At 41.2% G+C, this 10,060-nt stretch overlaps 1 protein-coding gene across 1 annotated transcript in view; it reads left to right on the forward strand.

Annotated features, from left to right (window-relative positions):
* Positions 1-5,490, forward strand: part of SUSD1 (sushi domain containing 1) — a 43,332-nt gene extending 37,842 nt beyond the window's left edge. The window contains exons 14-16 of the mRNA XM_027652641.1: positions 624-663; positions 1,501-1,594; positions 4,379-5,490. Coding sequence (XP_027508442.1) covers positions 624-663; positions 1,501-1,594; positions 4,379-4,517 — 273 coding nt within the window. The 3' untranslated portion in view covers positions 4,518-5,490. The remainder of the gene's footprint in view (positions 1-623; positions 664-1,500; positions 1,595-4,378) is intronic.
* Positions 5,491-10,060: the final 4,570 nt, after the last annotated feature.

Consider the following 10,060-nt stretch of genomic DNA (forward strand, 5'->3'; position numbering starts at 1 on the left):
TTTGTATTTATGACTGTGAAGTGCTGGCGGAAAAAGCTTTCAATGGACCAAAGCGTACTGTAAAAAAACCAAAATTGTTTAACAAGTCTGCAAAAGCAGACCCCTGGTTACATTTATTCAACTAGTGTGAACATGAACCATTATAAGTATTCCATACAAATTGTTAGAAATTACCAAACAAGTTGTCTTAACTGAAGAAAATGCTACATCCAGTATGTGGAAAGCACATCATTAGGTACTATATTTTAACATATATGTTCTGCATGGGACAGAGTTAATACAGCGTATTCAACCTTATCTTTGCATTTCATGAATTCTGCATCCCTATCGAAGAAACTTCAAAGATCCTTCCATGTTACTAACGTACCTAGGTTGTAGAAAGAAAGGAAGAGTAATGAGCTAAAGGAGAACAGTGAGCCTTTCATCAAAATTCTATCTCTAACCTTATTTTTATAATTTATAATCTTTTAAGACAAGCTAGAGGTTGCTGTTAGGGGAATAACAAACTGTATTCCCAATAGTAGTAAAATACAGTATGTTGTGAATGGCTGATCTTTCAGAGGGTGTTAGTAATAATAAATCTCTCTCATGAGATACAGCGATTTTTATGTTTTCACTTTCAGGTGAGAACACAGTCCTGTGCTGTTTGGGCGCAAATTAAAAGTAAGTCAATTTTTCCTTCAGTAAGGAAGTATAATTTGTCATAGCTTTGCTTGGGCATAAACAAATAATTGTTGTGGGTGTTTCTTCATTTGCTATTAATGATCTGTTGATTATGAGAGTTGAAAAGGTTAGAGACAGAAAATTTGCCTTCCTCTTCAATATTCCCTTCTAATGGATTCAGCAATCCATTCTAAAATGGATTCTCTTATTTGTCCGTAATTTTCAATGTTGCTATTTCTGTACATCACATCCAAATCTTTACAGCAATTTTTGTGCAAAAAGGATTTGAAGCAGAGAAAATGCGAATTTTAGAAGTCTATTTTTAGATAGCTCTATATTGGCTTAAAGAGTAAAAAATAAAACCCAAACCAAAAAACAACAACAGCAAAACCACACACACAAAAACAAACCCCCCCAAAAAATCCCAAAAACCAAGCAACAACAATTAAAAAAAACCCCAAAGCAAAACCAACTAACCAACCAGCCAAAAACCCCACAACATTCTAGCTTTTGGAGGCCACTTTATTTATTTTGTAACGTTCAGGTGGTCCTCAGAGAATTAAGTCTTTTTATCTCTTAAAAAAATAAAAGATTCCATGCAAAAATGAAAAATATGGCTAATTTTTGTGCTTGTAAGGACAGTTTCTTAAATATATAGTGGCATAACTTTAAAAAAACCTCAAAAAGTAAATTTCTTAGCATGATTTTATTGCAATTTACTTTTAATTATAAAATGTTTCCAATTAATGAGTTCACCTCAGAGGAGTTCAAAATCCACTAGCGGTAAAGTTTTGGTATTTTGTTTGTTTGTTTGAATGGCTTGATATTTTCTTTCAGGTTTGTCACCCCCTCCTCAGTACATGATTGCTGTTGGATTAGGGTCAGTGGCTGCCATCTGCCTTATACTGTTCCTGTCATTCTCAGTGGCACGGTACGTATTGTTACTAACTCCAGTTCTGTGATCCTCCTCTGCAAGGCTTACGTGTTTTTCTTTTCAGGTGGTTTTTCTTGCCAACCTGCTTGGTTTAGGCATCCTGGGTTGTTAGAAACTGTTTTCAGGAGTAGTTTTGGTGGCCAATAATTTATTCCATTGCTTGAACTGATGTCGTCTGTATCTTTGCAATCACTGGCAAAACATCTGAAAATCATGGGGCTTGTCTTAATAAAGGAAAAATTCAAGACAGTGAGTAGCACCAGGACAGTAGTTCAGAACTACTGAACTACTTGATTTAATAGGAACTAAATAAATGGTGTTTATGTGCCATTGAAATGTTGATGTACTTTGCTTATGTAGAAAACCAATTTTTAGTCCTCCCAGTTTTATTCAAAAGGCCTAAAAGGATTGTTTTTCAGGAACGATTGGTCTTTAGCTAAAGGCCATGATAAAAGCATGTTAGAAATTTTTAAGAAATTTATTTATGTTTCATGATCCTTTAAGCAGGGTTGGTAACTTTATAACGGTCTTTCTTTCATAGGTGAAACAAATATGCGAGTTATGTGATTGTGGATGTCTGTGTACATGTAAAATCTCTTAACTAAAAAATACGTCTTTGTTGTCGTTTTAATGTGCTTATCTCTAAGAATAGTCTTCTTACTTATGTCCCCTGAAAGGTCAGGAGCCTTCAGCTTGGGGGCTGTGAAGTACAGCATTGATTGGTTAAGCTGCTTATTTTGCATTCAGAAACAGAAGGAGTTAAGTCTTATACAGGGCTGGAGAAAGTAGGATTATTCTGATTGTTTGTGGTTGTCTAAATTTAAAATCAGTTCTTGCAATCAGAGTTCCAAATTAAATGTTCTCTGGTGTCCTTTTTTTTCTTTAAGTACTTCCCTTGGGAGTAGCGTGTAGTGGTAAACTTGAGCTTGTAGTCTTGATTTTTTGGGGGGTTTTGAAAACAATGCCAGAGTCAGGTTTGATATTTGAGGAAGAAGAGGCTATAACTGTCTTGGTTTCTAAACTAGTCTTCCTAGCAGGGGACTTATTGCAGGAGGAAGGGCTCCCCTAGCCTGTCATGATGTGAAAAGCTTCTCAGTTATTTCAGTTTCTCTGGTGAAAACATGGCAGAGGGATATTAGTACCTTTAAAAACTGTGTCATATCAATTAGGATAATAGTGATAGGAGAGCAATTTAAGAACACAGACAGCATGGGAAAAATCATGGATGAGTATGGACCACTTGTGAGTGAGTGTAAAGAAGATAGACACATTTCAGTCTCCTTTTAAAAGGAGTGAGAGCAGATGAAATCTTTAGAGAGCTGGGTACACTGAGTACATTTGTCAGGGGTCAGGCTGCAGCATGGTGTGTTTTTGCAGAAGAGAATTTAACAATTCAACAAGTAACTTTTAGGTCTTTGATCCCATGTACTGAGAAATTCTTGAATCCATTCTCCTGTTCTAGGGAACACCATGCAGAGTCCTTGGCAGAAATTAAAACTACCCCATCTCAGTAGGAGGCAGAGAAGGGAAAACCCAGATGACAGTTGTGATAAGACTCTTCAGAGTACTCACAAGAAGTATCTGTAATATTTATATATAACAGATACTCTTTAGTTGTAGTTAGACATCAGTTTAATGCATTTCTGAGTAAGAATATGACTTGGGGAAAAAAAAAAAAGCGTGTGAAGTCAGCCTTCTGCTCTGTTCAGTTGCAGAATCATGGCCCTGTTTTATGCACTGTACTCCAAGATAGATGTGGCCTAGTAGGAGAAAGAGAGAGAGGAATTTGACAGGAGAGACCTGAGATCTATTTGATCCAACTTCAAACAAGGCAATCTAATGGCAGGATGCTTAGCCTGGCAGAGAAGATGCTGCCAAGAAGCATGATATACAAATACACAAAATGCCATTACAGAAAGGCCAACTTCCTCCTGTTTGTAGTGCCAGTGGTACATGTACCATCCATGGACAGTGTACCCATGTGCTTCTGAACTGTAGGAGAGGGAGGCATGGGAACACATTGCTGTGAATGCGTCTTCTGGGTGGTCTGCAAAGGCGGGTTAAACAAACTTGTCAGTAATGACACAGTTATAGCTGATCCTGCCATGGTGTCAGGTGAATGGTCTCAGATTATTTCTTGGGGTCCCTGTAAGCTTCTGTCACAAAGAGCCGCTATACTCAAGTGCTCACCAGCTTGCCACATGTCTGCTGCCTCAGGGATTATGTTACTGCAGTGGGTTAGATTGTGAATTCCCACCAGTGTGGTTGCTGACAGCAAATTCAACTGTTCCTCAGTGAGTAAAAGTCTGAGACTGGATTCACACAGTGAAGTCTGACTGATGTCCTTAGATGTTTATTTTTTTCATTTAAAAAATGTGTTAGTGTATAGTTATTGTTATTAAAGTGGCTAGTTACTCACACAACTTGCTCCATTCCTCTCAGTTCTTTGCTTTCTTTTATATGTGATACCCATTCATATGCATAAGAACAGTGCCAGAACTTTCGATTTCTGTGGATCTGCACTGGGCATGAGTGCTGTTGATGGCAAGGTTAACCGCGGTCAGGTGATCATCAGGTAACCTATGGGAATGCTTCCGACCTATTTCACACTGGCTGTAATGTTCAGAATTTATATCAGCACCATGGGTCCTCAAAAAACTTTAGAAACATTGTCATGTATCCCATCAATATGAGAGATACAAGTTCTTTGTCAAGTCCATGCTTGCATGTTGAATGATTTGTAAGTATTTTTTCTAACTGGATTTTTTTCTCTTTCTCCAACTCTTATCTCCACAGCACAGCACATCCCCCACCTGCTGCTGTAGCCTGTGAGGCTGTACATTTATCTGCTACAACAGATGTGGCACAAGCAAGGATTACGTCATCATTCCTAGAGACTGAAAATGTCTCTCTTCTCTGATGGGTTATCCCCTGAAGTCAGCATAGAGAAAATGTACTCTTATCACTGCCAGCGTCTGTCAAGTATGGACATATCTGCATGTCACATGTGTACTATAGCAGTTGAAATGTATCTGTCATGGAAAGTGAGATGTTTGTTGTCTTCCCTTATTCCAGATGGTGTGGTGTGTAAAGGAGAACCTTCCCTCACAAACAGATTTGTGTCTGAGACATTATCATGCATTCTGTGTGTTGGCCACAGGCTTTCAGCTATCCCAGCTGCATGAGTGCCTAATAATGAGTGCTTGTGTTGTACTCGATTACATGAATAATCCTCTGATCCAGTTGAGACTGTTTGAGGATTAACTGATACTTTAGATACCTTTGGACACATAAACTAACCCATTATGAGAGAAAATACAGCTCTACCTTTATATGAGATAAAGTACCTGTTGTATTTCAAAGTATAAGGGTAGAACACTTTTATCAGCCACTTAGGAGTACTGGTACATCAGTAACATGTACACTTGCTAGCCATGAAATTGTCACATTCAAATAGTGTCAGCAACAGATGTGTTTCAGATATATTGCAATCATTGCTCATAGCAATTAACAATAATTACAAAGAATATACCAGTCTATAAAACTGCAGTTTACCAAAAAGCTGAATAGCTTTAATGGCATGTGAAACTAATTAAAAGAAGGACCTACTTGTGTTAAGTGCAGTTTGTTAATCTCTGTTCTATAATTACTGCTGAGTAAAGCCATTAAATTGTTGTCTGGTTAATGGACTGGTGTGTAACATCTGGTTAGAATCAATAAAGACAATTAACCAATTTCCTATGTCATACTCCCAGTTGATATATTTTTTCTCCTGTAAGAAAGAATCAAGTGCCTTTGATTACTTCCACTACTGTCCAGAAGTTGCTTTGATATATTTTAGCAAAATAATTCTGTTAACTGATGAAATAAAGAAGCAAGAGTTTTGCTTTTTACTCAGTTTTGTGATTTTTTTCAAGTTATGTTTTGTGTTTTACCACTTCAAATATATGCTACCCATTTTTGGAATTGTAGGTTATTCAGATTCCTACTGGTTTTATAATTTTAGATGTCGTGTCTCTCTAGGCTTTATAACCAGTTTTTTGGTATTGAAAGTGTAACGGCAGATTTCATACTTAGTAACAGAGACGAATGATAGCCAAAGAGAGTTTTCAATTGCAACATCTGACTTAGAGTGCTTTTTCAGATCTGGGCGCATTTCTGTTATCCAGTATTTCCACTGCTTACTAAATCTGCCCTTCAAGTTAGTTAGTACATGAGTAAGAACACCTTTATTTGGATTAAGGATTAAGAGTTGATGGCATTTTCTGTTGCTAATTGAGAAAGGACGATTTAACTGTTCGTAGTGGACAACCATGTCTTAATTTTTCAGTTTTTCCTGTGGAATTCATTCACACAAATTCCACATCCAATTTCCTTTCTCAGTTGAATAGATTACAGGGTTTGGTATAGCAGTACAAACTGCACGACTTCATTCTAATTCAATCTCCTGCAGCTCTGGTCCTGTGAGAGAGTTCATGAGCAGGTATTCCTGTATAAGGAAGAGCTAGAGAGGCAGGAAATTATTTAAAGATACAGATGTTCCATCCTCTGTGAAAAAAACAAACTTCTTTTACACTTTACTAAGATCCACAGTATGCCAGTATGTTAAGCAGAATCAGGAATATGCATCTTGTCAGTGAGTATAGTTGGAAAACTGGAGGTCTTCCTGTAACTTTCAATAAGTAATTTGTTTTCTGTGTGCCTCTTCTTTACCTACCTTGTTTTTTCATAATGTAAAGTTTTCAGAGCAGGGTTTTCTCTTATATATACAGAAACATCTATACTTCTGCTGGGACTTCGACAATGTGTTTAATGACTCATTTGGACATCACACAGTGTAGCTCAGGAATGATCTGGTAAGGGAGAAGATACAAGGCAGGATTCTCTGCTGTCTTAAGTTCTCCGATACAGCTACAGCCCTGCAAGTTTCCCTCCTTCTCTCTGCCTCCTATATCACTCTTTGCAGACCTACCTCTGGCTGTGAGCCTATTTTCACAGAATCACGGAATATCCTGAGTTGGAAGGCACCCACAAGAATCATTGAGTCCAACTCTTAACCGTGCAGAGGACCATCCTCAAGAGTCATATCAGGTGTCTGTGATTATTGTCCAAATACTCCTTGAACTCTGCCAGTCTTGGTGCTGTGACCACTTCTGTGGGGAGCCTGTTCCAGTGCCCAACCACCCTCTGGGGGAAGAATCTCTTTCTAATATCCGACCTAAACGTCCCCTGACACAACTTCAGGCCATTCCCTTGGGTCCTGTCACTGGTCACCACAGAGAAGAGATCAGTGCCTGCACCTCCTCTTACCCTCATGAGGAAGTTTTAGGCTGCAGTGAGGTCTCCCCTCAGTCTCCTCCAGGCTGAACAGACCAAGCGACCTCAGCCGCTTCTCATATGACTTCCCCTCAAGGCCCTTCACCATCTTCATTGCCCTCCTTTGGACACTCTCCAATAGCTTAGTATCTTTCTTATATTGTGGCACCCAAAACTGTACACAATATTCCAGCTGAGGCTGCCCTAGTGCAGAGCAGAGCAGGACAATCCCCTCCCTTGACCAGCTGGGGATGCTTTGCCTGATGCCCCCCAGGACACAGTTGGCCCTCCTGGCTGCCAGGGCACTGCTGACTCAGCCAGGACCCATAGATCCCTTTCCATGGCACTGCTTTCCAGCATCTCATTCTCCACACTGGCTGTATATCTGAGGTTGGCCCATCCCAGGTGCCAAATCTGGCATTTGCCTTTTTTGAACTTCATATGGTTGGTGATTGCCCAGTCCTCTGATTTGTCTCTCTACAGGGCCTCCCTGCCTTCAAGGGAGTCAACAGCTCCTCACAGCTTCATGTTGTCTGCAAACTTGCTTAGTATCCCCTCCAGTCCAAGTCATTTATGAAGACATTGAAGAGCACAGGGCCCCACATGGAGCCCTGTGGAACCCCAGTAGTGACAGGTCACCAGTCTGATGTTACCCCATTTACTATCACCCTCTGTGCTCGACCCATGAGCCAATTACTCACCCAGCCCATGTTGTGTTTATCCAGCTGTGTGCTGGACAGTTTGTCCAGAAGGATCCTATGAGAGACAATACCAAAAGCTTTACTGAAATCCAAAAAGATTACATCAACTGGCTTCCCTTGATCAACTGGCTGGGTTTCCTTGTCATAAAAGGAAATCAGGTTTGATAAGCAGGACTTTCCTCTCATGAAACTGTGCTGGCTGTGCCCAATGACTGTGTTGTCCTCTACATGCTGAGCTTCTAAGATAATCTTCTCCGTAACTTTACCAGGCACTAAAGTGAGACTGACAGGTCCTCCTTCCTGCCCTTCTTGAAAATCAGAAAAATGTTCACCAGCTACCAGTCATCTAAGACTTCTCCAGGTTGCCAAGACAGCTCAAAAATCACTGAGAGAGGTTTGTGATGACATCAGCAGGTCTTTGAGGCCCTATCAGGCCCTATAGATTTGTAGGGATCCAGCTGGAGCAGCAGATCCCACACAATTTCAAGGAGTTTCATCATCACAATCATGGTCCTCCAGCTCAGGGCACTGGACCCTCTTGGTCCATCATCCATGCTGAAGACAGAGGCAAAGAAAGTATTAAACACCTCTGCCTTGTCTCTGTCCCTGTTTGTGTGGGGACCATTCTCATCCTGTAACAGTGATGATATTTCTATACTCCCTTTTGCAATTAACATACTTGGAAAAATCTCTTTCTATTGTCTCCCACATTTCTGGCAGCTTCAATTCCAGTTTAGCTTTGGCTGCATGAATTTTCTACCTACAGTGGCAAACAGCAAACAGCATCTCTGCATTCTTCCAGTGTCCCCTGATCTTGCTTCCACTGGGCATACATCTTCCTTTTTTGCCTTATTTCTGAGAGAAGATCCTGTCTCAGCCAAGCTGGCCTTCTGCCTCACCTGCTTGACTTCTGACATTTGGGAATTGCTGCTCCTGTGCTCTTAGGGAGTGATGTTTAAAAAGTGACCAGAACTGATGGACCCCAGCACCTGCAAAAACATTTTCCCAGGGGACTTTACTCCGTAATTTCCTGAGCAGCCTGAAGTCTGCTCTCCTCATGTCCACAGCTGAGGTTTTCTGGCACTTCTCCTCCTGTCAGCAGATCTTTTAAATTAACTCAATCACTTCATGGTCGCTGTGGCCAAGACGGCCCCAATCTCCACTTTGCTCACGAGATCCGCTCTGTGGACAAGCAGCAGATAAAGGAGGGCATCTTCCCAAGTTGGCTCCCTTAGAACCTGTTCCATAAAGTTGTCATCCAGGTTTTTCAGGAACCTTCTGGCCCAGGCTGCACCAGCTGTGTGATGCTTCCAGTTGTTTCTGGCAAGCTGAAGTCCCCCGTAGGAACAAGGGCAGTTGACTTGGAAGTGTTCCTTAGTTCCTCAAAGAATAATTCACCGATGTGCTGGGAGGTCTACAGCAGATTCTCACAGTGACATCTGCATTATTTGTTTGTCCCTGATTCTTACCCAGAGACTCTCCACTGTGCCATTGCCAGCTGTGAACTCCACACATCCTAACCCTTCTGTTACACACAGTGCCACCCCTCTGCCTCTTCTGCTCTGCCTATCCCTCCTGAAGAGCCTGTAAACGTCCTACAGGGCATTCCAGTCACAGGTCTCATCCCACCAGGTTTCCCTTATGTCAATTATGTCAAATCTCTGGGATTGGGCCAAAGCTTCGAGTTCCTCTGGTTCGTTCCTCATGCTGCGTGCATTGGTGTAGAAACATTTCAGGTGTGGGACATTGTAGCCAACAGCTCATGAAGCAGATTGACAGATCCCATTAATGCCCATTTCCTGAAGTCTGGCACACCATCCCATTGCTTATCACTGGCAAGTCTGGTGTTTCCCCCTTCCCAGCTAGTTTAAAGCTCTATCAATGAGCCCCACTAGCTCCTGTGCAAGAACTCTTGGGTTTCCTCTTTTTCCCCTCTGAGATAGGTGCATCTCATCAGGTGTCAGTAGGCCAGGTGTTGAACAGATCATCCCATGGTCAAAAAATCCAGAATTTTCCCAGTACACCAGCCTCAGAACCATGCATGGACCTGATAGATCTGCCTATTCCTATCAGTACTATTCGTCATTACCAGAAGAATCAAGGAAATCACTACCTATGCTCCTGATCCCCCTGCCAATCATCCCAGGGCCCTAAAGTCTCTTCTGACTGCCCTTGGCATTCTCCTTGTTATTTTGTCACTGCCACTTTGAAAAACCAATAGTGGATGGTAATCAAGGGGCCTTATTAGAGTGGAGAGTTTTCCAGTGATGTCCTTTATTCGAGCCCCTGGAAGACAGCAGACTTCCTGGTGAGTTGGGTCCAGCCTGTGTAGCAGGCCCTCTGTTCCCCTTAGAAAGGAGTCTCCTATTACAACTAACTTTCTTTTCTTCTTAACAGAGGAGGTCTTGATGCGGGTATTTCTGCATATAATAGTGATGATATGTGA

This window comes from Corapipo altera, unplaced genomic scaffold (assembly GCF_003945725.1).
Source record: "Corapipo altera isolate COAL_440 unplaced genomic scaffold, ASM394572v1 61286, whole genome shotgun sequence".
NCBI lineage: Eukaryota > Metazoa > Chordata > Aves > Passeriformes > Pipridae > Corapipo > Corapipo altera.